Consider the following 27,968-nt stretch of genomic DNA (forward strand, 5'->3'; position numbering starts at 1 on the left):
CTGCCCGTCTTCCGCGTGGTGATGGGAGGTGTAGTTCATTAGATCTTCTCTCGGCAAGGATGGGAGAAGTTGTGTTACTATGTGCACGTACGATGCGCTCAAGCCTTGCAGACTGAGGCTACAGTCAGGTACACAAATTTTCCCAGAGAGTATGTCCTATTAAATACAGTAGGACTTACTGCTCAATATGCATACTTAAGACAGGCTTACGGCTTAAACCTATGCAGGTTTGAACAGAAAAAAACCCTATAATTCTCGATATTGGTGGGAAATGTTGGGAAATGTGGGAGTTATTTCTGTTGAAACGTGCATAAAATTATGTCCTTATTTCCTTGTCTCTAATACCCAAAACGTAGTGCTTGACTGGAATTTTACAAGTTCTGACTTAGAGGTCTTTTTTACACTATTGGAAGGGAAATTTCGCCTGCAAATTGATTTTCGTTTGCCTTTGCCCCCTCACATAAGACTTGAGTTAGAAGCATACGTTTCTTTCTTTGGTTCTGCTATTGGGCAGAAGGGGGGGGATCGTGTTTTGCTGTCCACTCATAGCTACTTTAACGTCCCGGATTTCTCTATAATTGTTTCACATGAGCAATTGCCCTTCCTTTGACTCCCCAGGAGAACTGCCATCTGAGCCTTCCGACAGTAGAATAGAAATGGTACACAATTCTATGTTCATCCTCTTCCAGATTTACCCCATAGCACTGCATTATGGGAGTGGTAGTTCGTCGCCTCATCTAAATTTCCTCTTTTGTTTCCCCATTGATACAGATATGAATGCGGCTCTGCACTCCCCTGGGTCTTTGGCGTGATGACAGTTTTAGGTCGTCCCTTCGCAATCACCCGTTTCTGAAACGGGCTTTGAAACTACCTCCTGATCCCTCTTATTTTTTTCCTGATATGCATGACGGGAGTCGTAGTTTCTCCCGCTGTAGGTTTGAGTCTCTCGCGCTGAAATCCTGTCACTTGCCCTTGTTGAACGTCCGCTTCTGCACCTTGGCAAACCCTTCCTGACAGTCAGGAGACATGCAGTCAGGCTGCAGGAAGTGAAGGGCGGTTCCGAAAGGGCGCTCTTGATGGAAGCCGCTTCGTGCTCTTGATCTGGTCTTAATGAAGAAATGTATCGACAGGGTCTAAATCACGCAGCCTCGCCAAGGCATGGCTGTCTAATCGCCTTGGTGGCCCTCCTGCTCTTGAGTATTGCTTCTTGGAGAGCTGTGGAGGCGAGGCCTTTATTTGGCACTGATGATTTTCGTGGCAAGCCTAACGTTGTGATGGTGATGTGCGATGCTTTTGTAAGTATTTTGTTTCTAAAGCTATGAAACTTGCTTTCCGACGCCTCTGTCGGAAGGTGAAGTGAAGCAGCTACTCTTTCAGCTAAGTACAATACCTTTCCTCTAACTACTTGAGCCGCCTACTTCTTCTCTTTGCATCCTTGGAACAGCCTAGGTAATTTTAGACCAATTTATTGAAGCACTCTTCAGATGACCTTGGGTATTGCTTCAGTTCTGAAGTATATAGCTGACATTTCTCTTCTCCATTCCATGCTTTACAGCTGTTTCTACATTCCTGATATATGCTAGGACAATACAGCAGCCACAATAAAAGTGTTTCTCAACTATGGTTTAAAACAAGACAGAACAAAAAACCTGTAAGCATGTGCATTTTACATTTTGCATTACATCACACCACCACCTCAACTAAAGGAAGGAAATGGAGTTTGCTTCTGCAGCCCCCATCACCTGATGCTTTCTGGCAGGTCATTTGCAGGGCAGGGAGGCTGGGCTGTAGGGCCTTAGACTTTGTCCCCAAAGTCCAGCACGTGCTGCATCACTGCTTTCCACTTGGAAGTGTCTCATGTATGCCCCAAAATCTGCATGCAGACAGATCTTGCACTGAGAGTAAAAATGCTTGCTGAGCTTTTGCTTAGTAATTTGGGAAGATCTTCACATATGACAGTCCTACACACAGAGAAACATTTGAGTACATTTGTACATTGACAGCCTGGGACTTACTTCTAAGTAAACATGTGTAGGATTGGGTTGTTGATTTACAAAATGGTTGCTGTCCAATCCGGTATTCCGCAGGATAAAATGGGGAAGGGTGAGCAGCATGTTGTTATACAAAGCCATTTTCAAATAGCTCTTTGTGTCCAGTAGGTGTCCTGCCAGCATAGCTAGAAGAACTGTAGACTGACAGTGAGACATTTTGTAACATCTCTAGTGTAGGTGTTTGTACACAATGGTAGTGTGAACATGAAACAGCTTGGTCAGTGTTACTCAAGAGTGAAAGAACAGAGGTGGTTCTTAGAAGTGAGATCATTAACCTAAGTGACAGCTTGAAAACAGATCAGATGGCAGTGAACAGACAGAGCTGTGTTAAAGGACTAAATCATACGTCTGACCGCTTGCAAGTCTTCTTTGCCCATGTTTTATTTATTTATTTATTTATTCCTATTCCATCCTATGGGGATGCAGGTGGCGCAGTGGTTTAAATTGCTGTGCTGGTTGATCGAAAGGTCACTGGTTCGAATCTGCACAGCGGAGTGAGTTCCTGTCGCTCCTTCCCAGCTCCTGCCACCCTTGCAGTTTGAAAGCATTCCATCCCATAGACAAAGCTTTCTGGGGAATTCACAAGATTTACTTTGCTTCATCACAAACAGGCAGGGCTCCAAAACCATGAGCTCCAAACCATTGGGAGCAAAGTCTTGTGAGCAAGTAGCAGTCATGGTTCATGTTCCTGCTCAGGAACTGGTCACAAAAGTTGCTCCAGATGAGGCTTTTATAGTGCTATAACCCTGCCTCATTCACTGAATTTTACGGGATGTCAGATTGAAAAGGAGAATCTTGATGATGTAATCTTCCACTTGAAATTTTTCCATGTTTTCCAACTTCTTTCTTACTGGGGAACATCCATTAAAAAAGAAAGGATGAAATACCTGCACAAAGCCTTCTGAAAGTTATCACTAGGACTCTTGCATCTGAAAAAACCCCAAGACTTGCTGAAATCAACCTACTCAGTGTAGAAGATCATAGGAATAGTGGAGTTCTTGCCAAATTGTACCACGAGAGACTGCAGACATGGGATGACAAGGTTTCCCCACTCTTAGAGTATTGAAGGTGTTGGAAAAGAAATTGTTTCTCTGACATGTCAAGCCAAGAATCATGCCCTAGGCCCATTGTCTCAGCTTCTGATGCTATAATTTTTCCACAATGTAGTTATAAACATGTTCCATTTTGGTAGTAGCACATTTGGACTATAAAGTCTGGTTCCAAATAAGGTTCACCTAGCAGCAAGGTACGTATGAAAACTGTGAAATTCTACTATGTGTAAATTTTATATGTAGGAACTTTTTAAAAATTCCATGTTGGTGTCTGTCATCAAAAACCTGTCCATAGACAAAGTTTCCAACAAAGGTATCATCTACAAAAAAATTACATATCTGTTGCATTCAGGTGATCTGAAATAGTTGTTTTAGAAGTTTTACTGGTTTCTTTGCAAGATTGCATATATTAATCTGCAGAGTAATTTTCATAATGTTATTTCCCCTCTGCATACAGGATGGAAGACTGACATTTCACCCAGAAAATGAAACAGTAGTCTTACCTTATATCAGTCTCATGAGAAGATATGGTAGTCTCTTTCTTAATGCGTATACGAATTCTCCAATCTGTTGCCCTTCTCGTGCAGGTAAGTTCCTATTTAAGCAATAAATATTTGAGTGGAACCAGTTCACATACTAATTTATTACAGTTAAACCTCAAAATATTTTAAATAAACTTATTTTAATATTCTGTGATAAGAGCATTACATATATGAAAATTAATAGTAGATGCAACAGAACAAATTTAAAAGTATTCTGACTTTGGTTCTAGATGCATTGTCTTTAAAGATTAAAGTTTCCTACCTGTGACATTTCTGAGCTGGAGCAAAATGAAACATTGACAAGTCATGAGGAATGCTACCATTGACATCCTGAGGACAGGTGGAATGTCCTGTGAGAACCAATGTTTGGTTCTGTATATATGGCTATTATATTTAAATGATTTCTTATAATTTCAGAGTTTCTCTGGCAATTAGTTATTCTTTTTCCAGTATTCATAGATATGATGTGTAGAGTTATGTATTTTATCTTCTGCCGCTAGTACTGGGGGCATTTCCGTAAGTTTCCCAAACGAGACAATATCTGCTTCTTTTTGACAGGCCATGTCTACTTTTCATAATATTTCATAACATCCTTCACTCCTTTATCTCATGCGAAATATATTAATGGTATGTAGCTTTATGTATACAGGCATCCATTTCTGCAAACTTTCTTATTTCAAATACATGCTGGCCTTTCCTGAGGTTAGCTAGGAAAATTTGCCTTTTCCTTGGCAGATACAGAGCTCAGTGAGAAATTATAGCATGCCAATTTCAATGCCTCTGTTAGAAGGGCTTGCTAGAATTAAATTGATGTAGACTTAATACAGGAACAGATCTTAACATTCCACTTACTGCTGTATGAAAATTGTAACTTAGGAGATGTTTGCAATTTATGAGAGAAATGTGGAAGGCCAAGTAACATTTTATTTTTTATAAATACTTGCAAGATAGCCTATTCTGCAGGTTGGTGCAGGACTCTCTCAAGATACACAGGAACCTTTGGCAAATGTTTGTTATAGCTTGCTTTGGTTTTTAATTTGGGTTGTTAGAATCCTTGGAAATTTCTTCAAACTGGAGAAATGGAATAGAAACCATTGCACAGGGTCAAATCTAGTGTTAGGAGTTCGTTCCATAGAACCCTGAAATCCACTAGATTCAGATCTAGCCCAATAGGGTCAAGGGAAAGGTTGTATTATTGTTCCTAAGTTTTTAAAAATTTAAATTGCTTTGTAAGGTAGAATTAAAAGAACAAAGTTTGGTGGAAAGAAAAGAGGGATCCTTGACAATTTCTCATGTCATTGGACTTGCCCTGGTTTCCTAGAGCCAATATAACATTGTGTGTGTGCGTGTGTGTGTGTGTGTAAACAAACAGTATCAAGAAAATCTTTATTGGTTCTTGAAGCAACAGGTTCTTGCCTTATGAGATTTCTCTTAGCTGCATATAAACAAAAGAGGAAAACTATAAAAATTGTTATAGGATGATTTTATGCACTTCTGACCATCAACAAATGTTGTTATCTTTTTAGCTATGTGGAGTGGCCTCTTCACTCATTTAACAGAGTCTTGGAATAACTTCAAGGGTTTAGACCCAAATTATACAACATGGATGGACCTCATGGAAAAGCAGGGCTACTATACTCTGAAATATGGAAAACTAGATTACACTTCAGGGCATCATTCACTAAGGTGAGTCCAAGGGAAAACATCTTATCTGATGCCTGTTGATTTAAACTTTATCATTTTTAATCATTTTTCTTTAACTACAAAACATTTTTCAATAGATATCTCCTTTATCCTGATAACAACAGTTTTGGAGCAGGTTAGCTTAAAAGATGTCCTCTTACAGTGGTGTCCTACAGTAAATGGTACGTTAGTTAATCCATCAATTGTGGGCACATGCATTGCATTAACAGTCTTGGAAATCTGCTGAACAAAAGCACTTGATGTTGGTTGTTCATGGGTTAAGCAACCTTAGGTTAACCCAATATCAAGCCATTGACTAACTGGAATTTGTAAAACAAGTCCATGTTTTTCTATCCCACTTCTAGTGGAAAGGGTTGAGCACATTTGAATAGTGCTAAGAAGTGCTAAACTGTTTGTGCTAACAAGCATTTGGGAGCTGGAAAGAAACGGATAGAGAAAACTTTTTGTAAGTGGAAAGAATGGTAGAGAATTGTTTGCGAAGGTAAAGTGTGGGCTACATATTGTATGTTTAGGCAGGGGTTAGGGAAGAAAACAGTGGTGAGCAGTGGGAAAGCTATTTGGGGGTGTAAAGAAAAGAGAATATTTGAGAAAAAACAGCAGTTGCAGGAATTGGGCATATGTGCTTCTTTGTGGGTCAAAACCATATTAAATTGTAGGTATGCATCTGTTAAATGGAATATTGGACTGAAGACATTTGCTGTTCTAATATCTATTGTGTCTGCATTGTTTCCACTGGAGGGCTAATAAAGCTAAGAGGACAGGTTAGATTTGGAAAACAGTACGAAACCAAAGATTTAATACACACACATTATTGTGGAGCCTCGTCCCCCAAGTGGCTAGGTGCTCTGAAGTAAAAATAAAAACATTGGGAATTTAGGGCACAATCCTATTCATGTAGGACTTTTTTCTGTCAAACCAGTCCCAGCATTCCTCTGCCAGACATTTTTCTATCTAACTGTGTGTTGCATTGCAAAAGATTTGTCAAAGATCTCTTGCGTCACTAGTAGTTCAGCTCTCAGACATGCCACAGGACTCTTTGTACTGCTTGTTAACTTGCTCATAAATAAATGTGCCCTCTGTTGTAACCCCAGTTTCTGACAGTGCAATGCGTGTCCATTAACTGTGTTATCCTGTCTCTAAGTAGATGAGGCAGTAAAGTCTTATTTCAATGTTTTTATTATCTTTTCTAGAAACCTCTTGTAACTGTGTAACTGAAATCCTTGCTATTTATCCTTAGGAACCCTCATTGTGTAGGAGGCATACACCTTAGAAAAGCAGCAAACAGAGCAGTTATATTTTTTGTAAGAATTCAATGCCTTTTGAATATTCTACTTATATGTGTGGGTTTTTTTAAAGGTCTAGCTTTGTTCTTCACAAAGTGCAGACACTTGTGGGTACTTTTTGAGGCTCATGTTTTGTTTGTACTGTTACAAGGACAGAATGACTGAGTGTGTGTCATTCTTTTTCTGGCTTGTTTAGATTTAGTCAGAGAAACTTAAGTCTAATATAAAAATATTGTTCTTGTTCCCTTTGTGTCTCTATTATAATAGAATAATAGGTGCTCAAAAAGGTTTTCAGTGTTTTTATAGAGCTGGCTTATTATTGTTTATTATAGTGTTTATTATAGTGTTTCATAACAAGCAATTACTAATTCTAAGGGAAGAATAATGAAATAGTAAGAATTTTTTACTTATTTTTAAATTTTAGTTCTTGAAAGGGAAAAACACACAATGTAGATTCAAACAGTTCATTAAATACCAATTATACAAAATTTCAAAACACAAATGATATTTAAAAACCAGGAGATTAAAAAAAATTGTAAGCCTCTCAGTTGTTTCAGGATAGAACAGAATACCTATATAATACCTATGTGTGTCCATTCATCCATCCATCTACCTATCAGGGCCATAGCTCCAAGACTAGGAAAGCTAGACTGTGTTTTATCATATCAGTATTTTTAGTGTATCCATTTTTACTATCATACTTTGATAAATTGCTGTGAACTTCCCAGAAAACCACCCATTATGCAATGAATGATAATACATACCTGAAACATGGCATGCATAGAATGGGTGCACACCTCTGCATTTAAAAAATAAATAAATCTTTAGTTACAGTTAGGGCACAATCCCATTAATGTTTAAACAGAAAATTCCTACAAACCAAGCATTCCCTAGACTGCTAACATTCCCCTATAACCTTTCCCTATAAATGGTTTGAGGAATTCTCTTCAGAAGTTCCTCAACAGGAAATCCACAGAAAAACTTCTTGGTTCTGTCTGACTTTCTAAATGTCTTGCCCATGAAAAAACACTACGGCCCAAATCACACATAACACTAAATCATGATTTATCATTACTAGGAAGAGTTTCTAGCAAGGCTCAGGCTGTCCTCACTCCCTTCTCATTCAATGCAGCCGTAAGGAAGAGATTGGAAGTATCCTGAACTCTACACTGTGGTTATCGTTAGAATATAATAATGAATATAGAATATAACATCGAAGCAAAAGGATTTGAAGTCTTCCATGTGCAAGAGGAGTTCACAATAAAGGTTCTCTGAAACTCAGCCTTCTAATGATATGGTTTGACATTATAAACATGCCCAGCATGTATCTGATAATATGCTGGAAAGATTTAAATATCCAAAGAAAAGTGTCTCCAGCACTGTGACATGAAACCACTGTATTCAAAAGGCAAATGTTTCAAAATTTTGAAAATTCTGATAATCTTACTGTAGCTGTGAGTAAACTGAAATTGCACATGCTGAATACTCTTCTCACTTTCAGCAACCGAGTGGAGGCTTGGACCAGAAATGTTGATTTTTTGCTTCAGCAAGAAGGCAGGCCTGTGGCCAAGCTCATAGGTAACAAGACATATGTAAGAGTCATGCAAAAAGATTGGGAGACCACTGATGAAGCAGCAACATGGCTAAGAAAGAATGCATCTCACTTAACACAACCCTTTGTTCTTTACTTGGGATTAAATTTGCCTCACCCTTATCCTACACCCTCCTCAGGAGAAAATTATGGATCATCAACATTTTTAACATCTCCATATTGGCTGCAAAAGGTATGTAAATGCAATAGAAATATTGAAATAGATTTAAGAATAACATTTATTGGATATCTTATTTGTCAGTTCTGTGTAACTCATTCTTAGTCTAAAGAAGTAGTCTTTGACTATGTTGCTAGATTAAAGGAGATGGGTTTGCTAAAGCACATCTGCATGAGCAATTTGTAGTGTATTTATTTATTTATTACCTTTCTCTATCATCTAATTGCTGAAGCTGTCCAGGTGGTTCACAACAATTAAAACCATAAAGTGCAACATGGTAAAATGCAATGTAAAAGTTGAAAAGTATAAAAATATAGTCTGAAATAAAATTAATATTCAAATAGAACCTAGCAGCCATGCGAAGATTTAGTAAATGCTAGCTGAACGGTCATTCCCTCCTCACACAACTGTAGTTAGGGGAGGGTGCTACCTGATCTAGGAGGGCTTCCCAACCCTAGATATAGCATTTTAAACTTGTCTGGAGGGACTGCTATGAGAATGAGGGAATAGGCATGCTACCTTCTGCAAGCCTCATTGCATATTCCTTGATCAGGATCCAAGCAAATATAATTTAGTACAGTGCTGTCGGTATACCAAATTATATAGGAAAGTGCTACCTGCAAGGAGCTTCCAAGCTCGAACATGCAGTGGGGCTAAACTGTAGGTACTGGGGCAGGTTGCAGGAGACATGGAATGTAGACAAATGCATTTAGCTTGAGACACACAAGACTTGTCCCTGGTTTGGTGGTAGTGGAAAAGTAAGGCATTGTAGCAGCATAGCAGTAATCTGCTTTACACCATTCCCTGATTTTGTGATTCTCTTTCCTAATGCTTCTCCTTCTGAGTCTGTCCACTGTGACTATGAAAGCTAATGTGGGAAGAAGCAGTGCCTGCTTCCAAAATGATGCATGTTTATGAAGCATGTATTTTCTACATTCAACAACCACTGTGTTTGCTGGTATAGTCCTAGTGTCTCACTGTTCACAAGGGATGCATTCTTACTGCAGTACTGAATTCTGTGTTGGGATATTAATCTTTCCTGGAATAATGTTACAATTTCAAGTTACTTTATTTTCTAATGGGGCTGGGGGGTCTCCAGCTATTTTCCTATATAGGAACCCAATAATATTTTTGTCAGAAGAAGTAAATTGTTCCTGTTTATTTGTACTGCATTTGAATTATTTCCTAATGCTGGTTTACTGTGGTCACAGTACTCTCCAGACTGGTTACCATGGCTCCCAGTGCTTAGACAGCAGTGAAGCCCAGTATTTCAGCACAACATTTTAAATTAAACAATTCTTGCTTCACAAAAGCTTCTTCAGTGCACACAGGTTACTTTTTCTTTTACTGTTTGTGTAATTGAACAATTGGTCAGATCATCAGGTACCTCAGAATTTCAGTTGTTTAAATACATTATTGACATCTTCTTTTCTCCTGCTCTAACGCAGGCAGACTAGTGGTCTATATTCCTCTTGTTAAATATGACAGGTTCAGAACTGTGTATCTGAAGCTCAGCTCAGTTCTCTGCTCAACACCTTTAAAATGGGAACAAAAGGTATACCGCAGATCTATGCCTATATAATTCTTAGGCTGGGAACTGAGGTCTCATGCAGTGTAAGCAGTCTCTTTAGACTTCTCTTGTAATTTTTCATCGTTGTGACCAGGTGGGACAATTTCAGGCCACTAATGACTTGGCTGTTAGCACAGAGAGACCCAGTAGAAGAAAAACAGTGCCTTACCCTGGGATCCACTGCTTACTTGCAGATGTATGCTCAAGTGCCTAGTGAGAAGTGTGAGTACTACTATGCAGATACACTGCAATGCCCACTAGGTATGTACAGTAAAACTGATCTGTGCCAGTGCATAGTTAAATTATGGAATTCACTAAGACGCTAAGTGAATTCACTAAGGATGTAGTGATGGCCACTGGTTTGGATGGCTTTAAAGGGGTTTAGACAAATTAAAGGAGGATAAAGTGATCGATGGCTACTAGTCACAATGGCTAAACATTACCTACAAAACTGGAGGCAGTATGCCATTGTTTATCAGTTGCAGGAAAACCAGAATGGAAGTATGCTATTACAGTCGTGTTCTGGTTGTGAGCTTCCCAGAGACAGTTGGCTGGCCACAGAATGGTGAACTGTATAGGTCACTGGTCTCTTCTTATGGTTTCAGATGGTGAATTTCTGAGCCTTTCTGTTCCTTCCAGCTGACTTTCACCTTTAATTTTGAAAGTGGCCGTATGAATGGATGATGTACATTTAGGTTCTTTAAGGTCATATCTATGTTGCTAATTGATAGGATTTATTCTGTGCATGTTTGATTAGGTTTCTATGGCTGAGTTGGAGCCAGACAAAAGTATTCCTTTGTTCACTGCTCTGCTTCTCAAGTGGAAGGCTGTGGACATCTAAGAACTTAAGATCAGTTCGGGGTCAATTTAGTAAAGCACCCTGTTTCCCACAGTATAGCCAAGTGGTTGCTTTCAAAAAGCCCACAAGTAATGCACAAAAGTAATAAGTTGCCTGTACCTTTGCCTCCCAGAAGCTGATATGAAGAGTCCATATGTCTGGCTGTGGCATTGTCTCCACTGAACCTGATTGACCTGGCCACATCTGGTACTGAATCCACTGGAACGAATCAACCTGACCACACGCTTAGCTAAATCCTGGGGATTTGCTAACACAACTGTAGATCTGCCATCATGTCAAACTTTGCTGGGTAAACAAAGGGGCTCTTTTGTGTGAGCCTAAAGGATTTCATGCACCAAGCAGAGCTTTTTTTTCTTTCTAGTTTTCCATGGTTTGTGTGTGTGTGTGTGTGTACGTGTGCGTGCGTGTATACGTACATAGCTGGAAGTCCTGCTGGGCTTGGAGAATTAATTCCATGGTTGTTGGGTTTGTGGCAGCCTGACTAGGTTTGAAGGGAGCTTAGCATTGAAGCAAACACTCTGTTCATTTGGTGCATCAACATGATGCTCTCACAGTACACTGTGTTGCTAAGCAGATGGTCTGTAAGGCAGTATATCAGCCAGAGCCATCTTTGAAGCATGTGGCTTTGTTCCGAGACACATGAGTTGTAATCAGCAAAGACAGATCAAGTTCAATTTTGTCAGAAGAGGCTTCCTTTTAGAGGCTTTATATACGCATTTGAATGGTTGATGCTGTACGGTTAGAGAGGGGTTACTGTGATCAGAAGAGACTGCTAATCTCTACAGAAGAGGCAGCCATGGCAGCAGAAGGATGTGATACTGCCCTGAAAGTGAACAGTAGTTTGTGGCAACAGATTGTACTTGCTCCAGCTCTTTGCCTGTGCTTTCTTAATGACTGGTACAGGCAGAGGAAAAAGGACCCACTAGAAGCAGTAGAGTAATACCTGAAGTAATCCTTCAAAGGCATGCAACATTGCTGCACAGGACCTTGCTGGGAACAGCAGCGGGTCAGGGACACCTTCCTCAAAAGATTTTGGCACAGCACCCTAATCCTCATGCCATTCTTCTATGAAGCTTACCCCCTACCTTCTGGTGCCCCTGCTGAATGAGGTGAGGTGGATGTACACTAATGAAAGGGACTGTTCTGTAGAAGCACTCCAGTTCTGGGGTACCCTTGCTTGCCTGGCACCACACTGTGGATTTTTTGGTGCCAGGTGAGGACATTTTGTACATTTTCCTAGGCTTTTAGTCTTTCATTTCTATAAAAGTGAAGCAAAGCAGGAATCCACCCAACCTTCCTGCAGAACAGGCAGGGATAACATTAACTGGTAAGCTGCCACCCACTTCAGCCATCCAGTCCAGTCCTCAGACCTCTTCAGTTGAAAGTGAGGATGACTGAAATAAGGGTGCAAACTTCTACCCTCTATTTAGTCTCCCCATCTTGAAATCAAGTGGCTAAAAGCACTGAAATTACCAATGAATTTACCAAACAAAACACACACATTTTGAGGGGATAAAAGAAAACTTTATTTGATAGGTATCTACAAGGAAATGGGAATAAAAAAAAAGGAAAGAAACAGGGAACAAAAGAAAGAGCAAACAGTTATGCAAGGTACAGAACATTTAATAAAATTCCTCAAATAGAACAATAGAGTTACCGCCTATCCTATACATTGCTATGGTAATAAATCACTTATAGAATAACTCTCAGCCAGGATATACAGAGTGATGGCATAGGTTCTAAAAGACCTAGAAGACAGCTGACTGCAACCATACTTCCAAGCACTGTTTTTATACCTCCTTTCCTCACAGCCACTCTCAGCAGATTGGTTTCTGACAATTATAGCTTAGCCTACCTTCACCCCTCAGCATCTCAAGGGGGGAGCAATTTCTCTGGAAACTTCCAGCTGTGGCTCATCTGACTGCTTTCGGACCTTGAATACCAGTCTGGCTAAAGCAGAACAGATAGACGACAGAAAATTAAACTCTCCTTGGCCCTGCCATCTCAAGAGGCCCAAGAAGGGGAAAAAGGCAAATCCTTTTAACCCATTCCATCCTTACCCTGACACATCTTCACAATAAAAAATACTTTTGTACATTTTTAGATCTTTGCACTATTGCTGGTACAGGCAGTCTCTGTGTTATGGCCATCCGAGTTATGAACAACCCTTGCTTAGAACTGTCATAAAGCCTATTCATTTTTTTAAATTCCTGCAGGAGATCATCATTGTAGGCATGTCATGAGTGAAGCTAGCTGGAGTGGGAGGGGTCAGACTAGATGGTCTGAGAGACCCCTTCTGATTCGCTCTGTTTCTATGCTTCTATCATCACCTTAGAGAGAGAGAAAGCAAAAGGGGAGAGAGGAAGGCCTCCAAAGCATCCCTTCCTGTCCCACTACTCAGAGAGGGAAAATCTTTCTGGCATTTCCTTGCTGCAAAGAGGAGATGCTGGTGAGTTTGGGTGCGGAGGCTAGAGATATTCACATTTTTTTCCACTTTCACAGGCATCCTGCACCTCTAACTGCAGTAAATGTGGAGGGCCAGCTATGTGTGATCCAACTTACATACAAATTTGACTTAAAGACAAATTTCTGTTTTTTCAGGAATGGAATATATTCTCGACCCAGGGACCACCTGTTATTTACATTTATTTATTCTGTTTTAAACTTTAGGGTTCCAATATTATTTTATATTGCAGTCCTTTGTGTTCCTTGGATTCCCAGATCAGAGCTTAGGGACAAAGCTCTGATTTTAGAGCCATGATCTATCTTGGATCCCCCTCCCCCCACTCTACAGCAGGTATGGAAAGACATGACCTGAGGGGTAGGAAGAGGAAGAGACCAGGGCTACATGGATTCATGGTATGCCAATGGTGCTTCTTTCTCCTTCTTTCAGAAATCAGCCAACTTCTAGCTCACTTGTTAGGTGGGAGGATCCTCTACTGCTTCTGCTGTGCTGCCCTGCATAGGATGCCTATAGTCCTCTGAGTTCATATGCTTAAGAAATCTCAGTTTGATTGTGCCTTTACTAGGCTATTCAGTTGATGGTTCTACATTTTGTTTTGTGAATCACCTAGAGAGTTATTGGGTGGTACAGACATGTAATAAATAAGTAACAGAACATAATGCATGTGCTTTCACTGTATTTCCCTGCCTATATTTCCTTCTGTTGTTTGATAGATGCCACCTTTCCTGTCAGGAATAGGACCTGTGCTTTTTTACTCTGTCAGTCTTCGTGCATATTGCAATGTTAATAAAATAAAAATAATAATAACACTTGATGATGAATGTTTCATTATATTAGCAATTATTTTTAAATACTATTAGGAGCCAGGTTGTTTAAGGGTTAGCCCATGTATTAGCTGCAGCTGATATTAAAACTTTCTAGATTTTTCTTTGCAGTCAAGCCACCATTCTGAGGAAAAGAAACTCTTGCATGTAACTTACAGCATCTTCCTCATGTTCAGTCAGCACGTACACGTTGGGGTGCCTACTTGAAAGCTGCCGACAAAATGTAGGTGTACACTAGTTGCATTTTGCCAAAATAACATATTTCTATTTTGTTACTAGGTGATATATAAAGCCATTAAAATTCCAAAATGGACTCCATTCTCCGAGATGCACTCAGTAGATTATTATTCCTCTTATACAAAGAATTGCACTGGAGAATTTACAGAGAAAGAAATTAGAGATATCCGAGCACATTATTATGCCATGTGTGCAGAAACTGATGCCATGCTTGGTAGGTGAAATCCTAGTCTAATTCTTTTACTAATTTATGCATGTAGTTCTTAAATACAGCATTAAATACAGTTATTCTGATCCTAGTCATGCAGAAATTGCAGCACATTCGAGTCATATGTTGTTAGAAGTCTTAGAACTAGAGCCTGTAGAAAGCTTTTAATGCAGGTCAGCATATTTTTTGTTGGAATTAAAAAATATTTAGGCTTCTGTCTTACCAGAGGATTTGAACATGATGCCCAAAGTAAATAATTTGGCCCAGTTCAAATATCCATGGCTGTAGTAGAGGCCAAGGCCAGATGTCAAGAATGTGCATATCTAGCATCATGCAAATGATGTGCTGTGCAATTCTATGACCCTCTGGAGAAAAGAAAGGACCACAAAGCTGAGGAGAGAAGTTTGCCAGTGGCACCCAGGGCATCATTCTGTGCTGCAACATCTGCACCATTGACCTTCACCATGCAAAGAACATTATTGTGGGCCTAGATATCTGGACTGAACCCATGTGACAAAGAATGCTGTTTAATGAAGCAAAGGACTGTCTTGAAAAAAGGGAGGAGTGATTTTTTGCAGTGCCTCCATTTCCTGTAGCTTCTAGCAACTCTCCAGAAATCTGCTTCAGAGGGTTGGGTGACTCTACAGCACAATGTGGGAGTTGCTGTAGGGGTGAGGGAAAATTACCCCCTTCGGTTGATGGATATACTGGTGGATGCTTTTCGTTGGTGGAGGGACACCAACTGGATACCACCTGATATTCTGTGAAATGGCTTTTTTGGGAAAGAGGTTAGAAATAAAGGGATATTATATGCTGGCACATCACTGCAGACATATAACAGCTGGATATTGTTATTGCCAAAAGAGTGGGAAACTTGTGAAGACCGAACTGGGGGAAAAAGGAGTCTTTCTCAAGGTTTTTCATATCAAATGGTGATATAGGATTTTCTTTATGTTTGTTGGAATGCTACAGAATTTGTCATTTTGAGAATTTCAGCTGTACTTTTTCCAAATATGAACATAGTATATTTAGAATCTATGAACCAAGAAGGAACCTCAGTAAAATGTCTGAGATCCTTTCAATAACTTTAGCATCCTAGGTAGTTTTCTATCTTGGCTATTAAGTTCTTTGCTGTACCTGCCCACATATCATTTGAAAATATTTAATGAATACAAAACTAACAGACACAACATTTTAAGCCTGTTAGCAGTGTCAGTGAAATAAAAGGAACTGCCATGTTGAGTTATACTTGGATATTGAGGGCACAGTCTTATGAATGCGCAGAGAAAAAAGGTTCTACAACCCCCAGAATTCTCCAGCCTGCCCTTATGAGTATGGTTGGCAGGGGAACTTGAGAAGTCATAGGACTTCTGCCTAAATGTGCATAGGATTTTATCCTAAATTTTATGTAACACCTTGGATGTAGCTCATTCCCAGCACTGAGCCATCAGGGATTTTTCTTTAGAGGGCTACACGGGAGGCAGAAAAAAATAAGTTTTTTAAAGTCAATTGTTGTGGTTGTTTATTCACAGGTTCAGAAAATAAGAGTGTTGTGGATGGAGACTTGAGGAAGCATGGAAAATGCAGTTCTGCCTGGTGATAGTTAGCTGTGCAAGAAACTCATTCTGATTTCTCAGGGGAAAAGTAATGTGTCCTTCATGATCTCCCGTTATTAAACTCTGTAGGCTTGGAATCCTTCAGAACAGCAGCACCACCTATATTGACCTCCTTCAATTTGATATCCTCCAGATGACTTGGGCCACAACTCCATAATTCCCAACTAGTAAATTGGTTGGAAATTCTGTGAGTTAAAGTTCATCATGTTTGGAGGGCACCAGGTTGAAGAAGGCTTATCTAGTGCTTTTTTGTAATGGGGAAAGAGCTACTTTCAAGACTTTTTAAAAACAACAAAATAGTTTTTACACATATACATGTTTAATATTATAGTATTTGTGTAGTAACTTTTCCTTGTCTTTTAATGCAGGTGAGATAATTTCTGCTCTAAGTGAAACAGGACTACTCAAAAATACTATTGTCATATTCACAGCAGATCATGGAGAACTTGCTATGGAACATAGACAGTTTTACAAGATGAGTATGTATGAAGCAAGTTCCCATGTTCCTCTCCTTATAATGGGGCCAAACATCGGTCTGCAAGTTATATCCAATGTAGTTTCCCTTGTGGATATCTATCCCACCATGCTTGGTAAGCACCATTTCCACTGGAATGACAAGTTCACTTTTGTAACTTTAACTGCTTTGCAGAATTACCTGTTTACACCAAAAGATTGCAGCTGATTGTTAAAAAGCATTGTTGAGGTGTGTCTGTGGCATCTCTGATGACAAACACCTTCCCCAACATGCCTGTACCATGTTGTGCTGTACTGCTTAAGGTGCAAAGCAACATTTATAGGACATGAAACTGACTGATCAAGCCTTAAATCAGCATCACCGCCCATGATTTAGCATGCAGAGTACCTTTTTGGCCACATGCACTTTAATTGGGCTCTCCGTTTCATGTGCATGTAGGCAAAAATATAATTGTACTACTTTGCTCAAATATCTAAAAATGCTAACTGTTTCTGGAAAAAGTTAGAAACAAGGCGACCTAAATGACATATAAATGCTGAGACAGAGATGCGTTGTATATAAAGCAGGGTGGATGGAGAATCTGTGGCCCATCATCCCTGACTCTTATCTGGGGCTGATGAGAGTTAGAGTCAACAACATCTGGAGGGCCACAGGTTCTACATCTCTGGTGCATGGTTTTCAGTAGTTGCTGACTCATTTCCAGAATGAAAAATAACAAAAGGAACCTTCATTGCTTCACAATCTGAATAAAATAAACTTTCAAAATATTTTCAAATGTGTAACTTTTCATTCTCTTAGACATGGGAAATACCATGTTTAAGCAGGATTTTCCCATTTTAATTTTCAATCAAAAGCAGTATTTTGTAGAGATAGAAGAAATAGTTCTTATAAAGAGCTTTTTGTTTTGAAAGTATTCACTTTCTCCAATTAACTTTGCTGTCACTGTTATGTTGACCCCCTTCCTTCTGATCACGTCTTCCTGAATTAATCACTTGGGCAGTCTCAGCTAACTGGAGGCTGCACAATGACCAAAGCAATGCCAAGACATTAACGGCACAGCCCCACTTGGTTGCTCATTAGAAGGAAGCCTCCAATCTCAGAGGTTTCTGAACATCCTATGCCAGGCTAGGGTGCTGCTAGCAGAGCAGGAGAAGTGAGGGAGATTGTTGTTCTCTCAGTATCCTCCTTTTTTTTATCCCCTGTACTCTGGCCTCTGAACCTATCTAGAGGAGTTGCACTGCCAGGTACAGCACTGGAACTCGAAGGGCCCTAGATTTTTCATATCCAGGCTTTTCCTTTCCTTGCTTTGCCCATCAAATTGCCTCAGTTTTTACCTCAGTTAAGTTTTCTGTGGCCACTTTTGTTACCTTCAGAAACAAGTGTTATGGTTCTTTCCATGGCAGCTACAAGGAGGAAGGTGCAAATCTTGGAATTCCTTTCCCAAAGTTGGGGGTGGGAATAAAAATCTGGAAAATCCTTCATCTGTGGGATGCTGTGCAAAAACTGAATGATTGTGCCCTAAGTAACCATAGATTCGGCCTTGCAACTTCACTGAAATCAGAGAAAGACAATTGAGAGCGAGGTCAGTGCATCCTGGAGCAGTGGCTTGAGTGAACCCATTCAATTGGAAATCATGTAAACAGGATGAGATGAGATGATCATATTTGGTTGAGCAAAATAAAGCGAATTCATTTTTCCCTGTTGTATTGTTTGAAGGCATATGTTGCAGCAACCTTTCTTAAGCTAAGCAGTCTGAGTATGATCTATGTGCGTAGATAGGAACGCCAAGAATGATGCATTGAGATTCTTGGATGTAAGGTCACATATAAACAAGAGGGAAGATGATGCATCATGGATCAGTCACATTGGTGATCCCAAATGATAGGGAATCATATTGTGAACATGATGACTTGGCAATGCTGCATTTTTAATTGAAACTTGATTGGACAATATTACTGAGGGCAAATGAAATCAATTCAGAGTGAGGACAATGTGTTCTGAACATTTTTGAAGTAATAATTGAAGAACTGGCCAAAAGCCAAAGGCAGGTGTTGGTACACTTTGCTGTTGTAAACTTCCTGCAAAATACTCAGCATGTCCAACTGAAACCCTATATTCTAACTAGAGAGTTCAATTTAACATTACTAATCAACTGAGTCATACAGCACATCTCAGCCCCTCCCTTCTTGTTGGTGACTTTTTTGTTCCAACTGTGTTAATTTTCTCTCTCTCTTCCTGAAGTTTGTATTTTTAAATCACTGTCCTTCCTGTTCTCTCATTCTCCATATGTTCTCTTGATTCTTCTTTCCTGTAATGAGAAGGTTAAAAATAAAAATATAAATCAAGAAAGTTTAATTTATTTAGATGACGAGCCAAACAAATGACTAATGTTATTTTCCCAAGCATTTGGAGTGATGAAGAAATAAATTATGACCTAGCTTGTAGTAAACAGGAGTATCTGTCATTGATCCTTTTCATTTTATTTTGCAATGTATTGCTTATGTGCATGCTCCCTGTTTATCACAACAATGCATACCTTAATAATGTGGAGATTTACTTATGCATTTAATCCTAATACCCTAAATGGCTTGTGAGGCTGCAATCCTATATCACTTCTCATGAAGAAAGTTCCCCTGAATTCTTTGGAATTAACTTCTGCCTATAGTTATGTACTGGATTGTATTGCCAGTTAGCTTGTTCAGAGATATAAATTTCATTGTATCTGTTGTTGATGACCAACTTGGTTTCTCAAAGATGTAAATAACCATCAAAAATAGTATCTGGAGTTCTGTCCTTTAAGCAGTTAATACAATAGAGGAAAACAAAACTCTGGACAGTTTGATGGTTCTTGAGTAACTGTCAGTGTTAGTCAAGACAGCTTAGTTAAAAATCACAAATTCTGTGTGATTTTGGTTGTGGGAAATGGGAATAGCAGTGGTTGCCAAATCTGAAAGTTATTGTACATACTGTAAATACTGTTGCATGCATTAATATTATAGAAATAGCTGCAAAAACTACTTAGACATATTTTAACAGAGTCACAAAAGAATGAGAATGAATTTTATTGAATTCTATACTACTGGGAAGAATCATATCCTTAATATTTACATATTTACAAGGCTGTAACAAAAAAAGAACTGTTTTGCCTATTTGCAAATCATCAGGGCAATATCATACAACTAAGGTGAAATGAATTAAAATGTATTTATATGAAATTCTCAGAATAATATCAACTATACAATGAATTTAAAATTCTTTGGCAACATTGTGTGTGCTGTAGTCATACAATACTTATTTATTTATTTAAAGTTTTTCTATGCAATCCCAATATTAAAACTCTCTGGACAGCTTACAAAAACAAAAAACAAAGCAACCATTTACAACAAACAAACAATACTTGCTCATTTACTTCATTTTCTTACTGTTGGGTACTTCCATTGATTACAGTGCCTGGCCTTATAACCTGAAGCACACATCATAGTAGTTTTTATCTAGAAAGAAATCTAACAGATTTCAATGGATCTTACTTCTAAATAGCATCCTAATCCTGAATATTGACACTGATGTGTCTCCCAGTCCTGTTTCTGTTAAGGATGCTGCAATGTTTTATGATGTTAGATTGATATTATTTTCACTACATCCCATTTTCTCAATAGAATTGAAATTTTCATGGCAAGAATTGGATAGGTAGCATTCAGATTGTTATAAGAATATTCAGATAAACAGATTGCAACCTGAGAAACCCTGTAGAATACAATTGGGCTTTACTTCTGACGTATTTAGGACTGCATAGTTCACAGGCATTTGGAGAGTTAAAATAGACACAAAGATCAGAAGAAGCCCTCTTTGAAGGAGATTAGAAAAGTGGCTACCCAGAGAAAAGCCTTCTTTGTGGTGGCTCCCCGGCTCTGGAACATGGTCTCCGGAGAGGGGCACCTGGCACCAACATTTTAATCATTTTGGCACCAGGCCAGGACCGTTTCATTTTCTCAATATTTTAACAGCTGATATGATTTTAATATGGATTTTATTCTGTTACTTAGCTGCTTTTTTATTATTGTACTGCCATGCTGAGACCTTAGTAAAGGACAGGGTAGAAATGCTTTTAATAAATAATAAATAAATAAATAATAAAAAAGAACAGGACAATTTCTAGAAGATCAAAAGGACATTAAATGTTTTCATACTTCATATGGTATAATTGGTTTTACACTTTTAAAAATTCAACCTTTTATTTGCTTTTAGTCAAACTGACTTAGTCGCATCTTTTTTCAGATATTGGTGGAGTACCGATACCAAAAAATCTCAGTGGATACTCATTGATGCCTTTGTTATTGCAAAAGGCAAAAGATGATGCCTCACCTAGAAATCTACATCCTGCTTGGGTTGTGAGCGAATTCCATGGCTGTAATGTGAATTCTTCAACCTACATGCTTCGAATTGACAAATGGAAATACATAGCTTATTCAGATGGTCATTCAGTGTCTCCTCAGCTGTTTGGTATGTTTCAGTCATTAATGTTTCAGTCTGACTCAGTGGCCTGATCAACATGAGTGGTGTGTTTCCAGTGTTGCATTGGTATATTTACACATCAGCACAAGACACTAAAGTTAAGAAGCAATAGCAGCTGGACAATGCCTTGTGCAGTTTATTTTAAAAGTAGAGAAAGAGTGTGATTCAGCTGGGAAGAAAGAGTAGTAATAATAATTGTCCTCCTATGTACAAAACCCAACAATGATCAGGACCATCCATTGCAATAATCTACAGCAGTACATGGAAAACATGAGTGTTAATTCAAGATACAATATTGTAAATGCACTGCTCAATTCAGCCAAAGAAGGGGTAGGGGAGAAACCCTGGAATGTTGTCAGTCACTGTTTACAATACTGGGCTAGATAGGCCAGTGGCCAGTATAAAGCGGCATCCTGTATTCCTAGGACAGTTGTCTTGATAATTTCTCTCAATCTGAGCAACATAGTCCAGGGAAGGAAGGGCAGAAAAAGGTAAAATATTACCTTAAATGTGCTGGCTATGAGTCAGTACTTATCGAGTTCCCTCACTGAGTGGGAGATCTGGGCTCCATCCCATTGGTAACTGAATTCAGTTTATCCTATGGCATATACATGTTTACATTTAAAATAATCATTTAAGGTATCCAGACAGGGACATTAACATAAGTCTATTACACAGAATGTAAGTATAGAATTAAATTACAAAGTGTTCCAGTTTTCAATTGTGTGGAACAAATCAACTGTATGGGGTATGCAGCCAGGATAAGGAGATAATACCATTTACCAAAATCACAATCTCTACTCATATCTCCCAGCCTCTAATGAAGCGTTCTCAATCAGCAATCAACTACCTGGCTGCTTTGATCTTGCTTTCATACTTTTTCTCCAATGACCGTGGCTTTGCTTTGTACACCCACTCACATTTCCATTAAAACTCAATCATTTTAATAATGTAGATGATTGCATACATCAGTTTTGAGATCACCTGAGTATGTAACTATGGGTGGGTGTTAGAGCTGAGTGTCAGAACCTACCAGAAGCAGCAGCAAACATTTCTTTTGTGATATATTTGTCTTTGCCTAGAGGTTATAATATGGGAATTTTTAGCTGGTCATGATAAGTAGGTAAGTATATGCTATAACATGTTCCAGGCACAACGTGTCACTGAGGGATGGTTAATTTACAACAGAATTTTTTAAAATACAGGACTCTCAAATTAGTCATGTCTTTTTATCTTTTACTTTAAAATCTCAAGCAGTTTCTACATTGTCAGGATGTAAAAATGTTGATTTGGACAGAATACAAAAGTGGGCACAAGCAAAATGCATTTCAGAACATTTTAAGTTTTGTTCTAGGATCATTGCCTTCATTTTAAAGACTGAAGCCCCTTATCCAGTGACATTTATGAGCTGGGAGCAAAATGGAGCAAAGATAAGGACTGCTGCCATTGCACTCCTGAGGACAGATGTGTCCTATTAAAAGAGGGCTTAGAAGCTTGCCTCCCATATTTATCTGGCTTTTTTAACAGCACAGCTTATGTGCTTCCCTTCCACTGAATATATCTTTAACAATTAGCTTTTACTTATTTTTTGGCAAAATTTTCAGCTATGATTTTGGGAAGTAATATATTTACTTCATTGGGTGTATTGCATTGCTATATTTCCATCAGTCTTCCAATCAGGATATTTGCTTGTATTCTTCAGGTTTACTGTTTCATTGTTTCAAATCTTAACTATTTCTTAGGTCTGCTTACTGCCTACAATATTTTATTTTCACTTCTTTGCATTGTAAGTAAAACAAGTACAATAGTAATCAATTAACTTTTTTCTCCAACTTTCTTATCTGTTACTCCTTTCCAGAGTTCAACTCAGAAAAATGTCCTCTTTGTCATGGCAGGCTCCTGGGTAAATGAAAAATATCAACACAAACCCTTCTGTTAGAATGCCTCTTTTAGAATCAAGATGATTCAGACTTGAATATTTTATGTGTTTCCTTGTGAAATTGAGAAGTTTATGAGAGTGATAACTTTTTGAGAGAAATATGAAAATGGCCAATAATTTTCCTTTTGGATAAATATTGCATGGGAGCTATTGTGTAGATTGATGCAGGAGTCTTGCAGATGCAAAGACTTTTGAGGGAAATATTTGTATTTATATTGCAGCACCTTCAGTCACGGACCTACAGTGCCATGGTTGAAGATTTAGTCCTCCCTTTAAGGCTCATCTAGCAAATCACATGGTGAAAGAAAAATAAAAATGGGCAAGATGTCACCATCAAGACAAGAATGATGTTGAATATCCAGATTGAAATATTTACTGCATGGCTCTAGGGCTATCCCAGCATGAAACCATGATTGGTGTAGGAGTTGCAGTATATTTTGTGCAGGTGCATTAATAGTTCTGGCATTGTTGTGATGATGCAAAGCTCTGGCTGAAACAAATGGTGACAGCCTTGGCTAGACTATATGATCAGGCTGCCCAGCAATCCCCTTCCCACAAAGTAAAACCTCAACCTGTTTACTTTCTTCTGTTTGTTTCTTTCATTGCCATAGATCTTTCTGCTGATCCAGATGAACTAACAAATATAGCAACAAAGTTTCCAGAGATCACACAATCTTTGAACAGAAAACTCTATTCCATAGTTGACTATCCAAAGGTCTCTGCCTTAGTTGAGGAATACAACAAGCAGGAATTTATCAAATGGAAACAAAGCTTAAGACAAAACTATTCAGAAACCTTAGCTAACCTCAGATGGCACTGGACCTGGAAAAAGCACCCTAAGAAGTATGAGCTTGCAATTGATCGATGGATTAAAGGGAACACAACTGTATAAAATGCCTACAGCAGGTATGGACCAAGTATCCGAAATAATCTGATTCTGAAAATAAAGGGACCATGCAGGCATTATTTGCAGTGATCTCTTACTGCTACAGAAACTGGAATTAGCCATGGAATCTGATGCTGCTTGTCTCCATCTCCAGACACAAGCTGACCCTGCCAAGCTTTAACCACAATTACAGATTTATCAGTGTAAACAGATTAATTTAACCCATTTTTCTCTTAATTAGGTTTTTCTAGTTTATATTGGTAGTTTTCTGTCTTCTGTGAAGACTGTTTTCCATTCTAAAAAGTAGAAAGCCTTTCCTAAGGTTTACTTATTGTCAAGGAAAACTTTAAAGTAAAATAGGTTGTTATCTATTATATTTTCGTTTGCTTTTAGTTTCATCTACCCCTGGAATGCAGCCTCCGAGGACTTCTACAAAATAGATTTTGGCCCATGGGCTGAAATACCTTCCTCACTCCTCTTTAAAATATGTAAAGATTACAACTAGATAATGTATTTGAAGCATTGGAATATTCAGAAACATTCCACAAAATATTATTACTCCCAAGTGTAATTTTTATACTTAGAGTATTTGTAGCTCTGTATATATATTATATTTGTGATCATGAGTTTCTGCTTTAAATGAAAATAGAATCATTGTAAAATCAGGACCCATATCTCTTGATTCTTTAAAAATGCTCTTTTAATGTTTGCAGGAATGTGATTTTATGCCTTTCTTAGCTCCTGAATGGAGAAATAGAACATGCTGTCTATCTTAGCAAGATGTGCTTTGCATCATGAAGACCTCAGCCTTTTGAGCTATTCATATAGCTGTCAGGATTTATCCCCTAGAATACTTTCTCATCCTCTTATCACAGGCTACCAGAAATCGATGCTGTGCAGTTACTGATACATTGACCATCCCAAGTTAAAGAAGCCTTCTCAAACCTGCTGCCCTCCAGATGTTGTTGATGTCATTTTCCATCAACCCCAGCCGACTGGCTGGTCACAGATGCTGGGAGTTGGTGTCCAAAACATCTGGAGAGAACCAGATTGGGAATGGCTGATGTAAACAAATAGCAGATTGAGAATTTGAGCATATTGTGCACAAATCGTTTTGCACAAGACATCAGGGCACCTTATTCTGCAGATAGATGGCTTGGGAGCACAGTTTTTCAGAGCAGGGGTCCCCACCATTTTTTGGATCAGAGACTATGTTTAGAATTTTGAAATCACATCACAGATGTTCTCACAAAATAGCATCCATAAAGGGGGATAAAATGGCTGTAATCATGGTCGGTTATTTTATTTCTTTATTTCTTTGGCTTTTTTGTATACTGTCAAATTATTACGGAATCTCAGGATGGTTTACACAAAGCATAATTTATGGCTTACAGTGTAAGCCTTACACAAATTAGTCAGCATTAATTTATCAGAGTGCCATTGGTAAGACTAAAGGAAAAAATAACTTGGAGCAGCTGAAAGATTAAATCCCCAGTTGACCCTTCACACCTTTAATTCAGTCATTTTCAAATACTTCAGCAGTATTTTTCAACTTTGAAAGAAATCACTTAAAGTTGCTGGAGAAAGCGGGACTTGCCAAAATTGTTTTCTGCTTTTGCTATCATTGGGAGCAGTGCCTGGGTTCTTCAAAGATTATATGATATGGCTCTCTATATTTGTATTTTATTGATTTGCATGGCACCTGATAGTATTTCACCTAAAAGAACCCCAAAATTAAATATGATGATGGTTTGCATTGTATGACTTAAGACCTAGTTCATCTTCAGTTCTTTACAGCTCTTGCATAAGACTTTTCAAAATGGTGCTTTATTTTACCATCTTGTATTTTATATAGGTTGCTTATCCTTCATGTAGTGTACTCTGAATATAGCAATGTGACTTGTATTTGCAATTCAGATGTCAGCAACACCAGATCTTTTGAATTTATTCTAAAAGAACTGGATAAAGGATTAACTCAATAAATGAAGTAAGACTTCTTAAAAGCATAGTAGTTGTTACTATCTCCTCTTCAATATACTGGAAAAATACTAGTCATCTTACCTTTTCCCACCTCCTCACCAAAGCTTGGGAACACAAAAGTGAAATTTACAACCAAGAAAAGTAGGACATGTAAACTCAAAGATCATCATGATAATTACCTCTAATGCCAAACTTGAAGAGTCTCATTTTGTTTTGGAAGCAAAATGGGCTACCCAAAAATGAGCTAGGAGATCCTGAATACTCATGGAACTCTCTATTTACAAACTATTTACATAGGAGTTTGTAAATTAAAGAATATTAAAACAAAAAATATTTATTTCATTATAAATACATTTTTATACCACCATATAGCCCAAAGGCTTGCCAAAGACCTGTCCTCAGTAGCTTTCAGGACTTAGAATATGTTGAGTGTTATCAGTTGAAGGAGGGAAGAATTGCCAGTTTGAGCTCCTATTGGCTTGTGGTATCCTAGAGTAGGGGGCTTAGGTAGATGCATGCCATGAGGTTGAAAAAAACATCTGTCACTGTGGGAAGCTTTCAGGAGGAAGGAAAAATAAAATCTATTCCCTTTCCTACACCTATGTCACTCTAAGCTCAAGTGCTCAGATTCAGGTTCAACAGCCAGTACAAACCAAGAGCATATAGTGGGAGGTTTCAAATTAGTAGCAAAAAAGTGTCCTTTTCATTTTCTCTGTCATGAAACCTTCACCTTACAAATTCTAAGACTGCTTGGAGACTTGAGACAACTACTTCTGTTGAAGGATGGAAAAACTTTAACGTTTAGCTGTGGATCTCCATTTATCTTATGTTGCACAAGTCTAAAGGATTATTTCAAATAGATAGCTTGTTCAACTCTCTAAAGACACTGAATTGTTCCTGCTTGAAGTACTGCTTGTGAAAAAAGACTGTGACTTGATGTCAGCATGAGTAAGTTCCAGACCAGCACTTGTTACTTTTTGTTCGATTTCAGTCCCCTGGTATTCTGCTACATATTTTATATTATGTTGAGGCACAAATGTGCTTGCTCATTTTAGAATTGTTGGCTTTTGTTTATTGAATATCTTTAATTGTACCTCTGCTTATCATGCTCTCATTTGATTAGTGTATGCTGAAAAACAGGAGAGATGGACAGGGCGTAACTTTTGTTGGGACCAGCTGCCCTTTTACTGACAAACAGGGAGAAGCAGAGCACAAGATAACAGATGTTGGATAGTGGCAACACCTAAGCCAGATTCTTTCTCCAATGTTCTGATTCATATTATGTAATAACAAAGATAAAAACAACTTTACTAGTATGAAGCCTGTAGTTCTATCAAAGCATATACAATACAGTCCTATGCATGTCTACTTAATAGCAAGCCTAGTGAAAGTGGCTTAATGAGGCTTATTACCAGGAAAGTGCATAGGCATTGCAGTCTTGTTAATGTTAGAAGGTGAAACTTCTTTAGAAACACCTGCAATTGTAGAATAACAGAGTGGGGACTGCTTATATGCAACTTATTTATTTAAACCTGTGACAAAGCCACATATTTTAGCATACTTTCCAATTATATGGGAGCTACAAATTTTGTAAGGTATATTTTATACCTGATTTTTGTCACCATCTTCCCACATGGGAACTGATTCAGCCTTCATGACCGTTTATAGTATAAACCAAGCAGACCAGCCACAATGACTAGAAGACAATTGTTTGCATATACTCTGTATACAAAACATCTCATGTTATATATTACTTTATTTACAATGATAGTATTGAATATGACAAAAATTAAAGAAGGCATTAATAAATACCATCTGTTTGCATAGCACTAGCAACCGTCTTTATTTTTGCCCTTTTCTCTTACAAAATGAATGGAATAGAATTTGTGACAATTTAATTTAGAAATAAAATGCCTGAAAATTGCTCTGATGGGTGAAAGCAATGTATTATGCATAACTCCATTTATGGTGAGTCTGGTGGAATGGCTGTGCTGTAA

At 38.4% G+C, this 27,968-nt stretch overlaps 1 protein-coding gene across 3 annotated transcripts; it reads left to right on the plus strand.

Moving 5' to 3' along the window:
- Positions 1-64: 64 nt before the first annotated feature.
- Positions 65-27,670, plus strand: ARSK (arylsulfatase family member K). 3 transcript variants are annotated; one of them, XM_044446697.1, is made up of 10 exons: positions 65-128; positions 772-1,295; positions 3,561-3,690; positions 5,172-5,331; positions 8,134-8,416; positions 14,398-14,569; positions 16,548-16,769; positions 20,930-21,154; positions 23,717-24,011; positions 24,385-27,670. In XM_044446697.1, the coding sequence occupies exons 2-9, from the start codon at positions 1,119-1,121 to the stop codon at positions 23,995-23,997; spliced, it is 1,650 nt and encodes a 549-aa protein (XP_044302632.1). In that variant the 5' UTR covers positions 65-128; positions 772-1,118; the 3' UTR covers positions 23,998-24,011; positions 24,385-27,670. The 3 variants fall into 3 exon arrangements, with proteins under 3 accessions (XP_044302632.1, XP_044302631.1, XP_044302633.1); XM_044446696.1 differs by having other exon boundaries at positions 23,717-27,670; XM_044446698.1 differs by lacking the exon at positions 24,385-27,670 and having other exon boundaries at positions 23,327-23,816.
- Positions 27,671-27,968: the final 298 nt, after the last annotated feature.

The sequence above is a fragment of the Varanus komodoensis genome, unplaced genomic scaffold, assembly GCF_004798865.1.
Source record: "Varanus komodoensis strain SLA01 unplaced genomic scaffold, ASM479886v1 scaffold5, whole genome shotgun sequence".
Classification (NCBI taxonomy): Eukaryota; Metazoa; Chordata; class Lepidosauria; order Squamata; family Varanidae; genus Varanus; species Varanus komodoensis.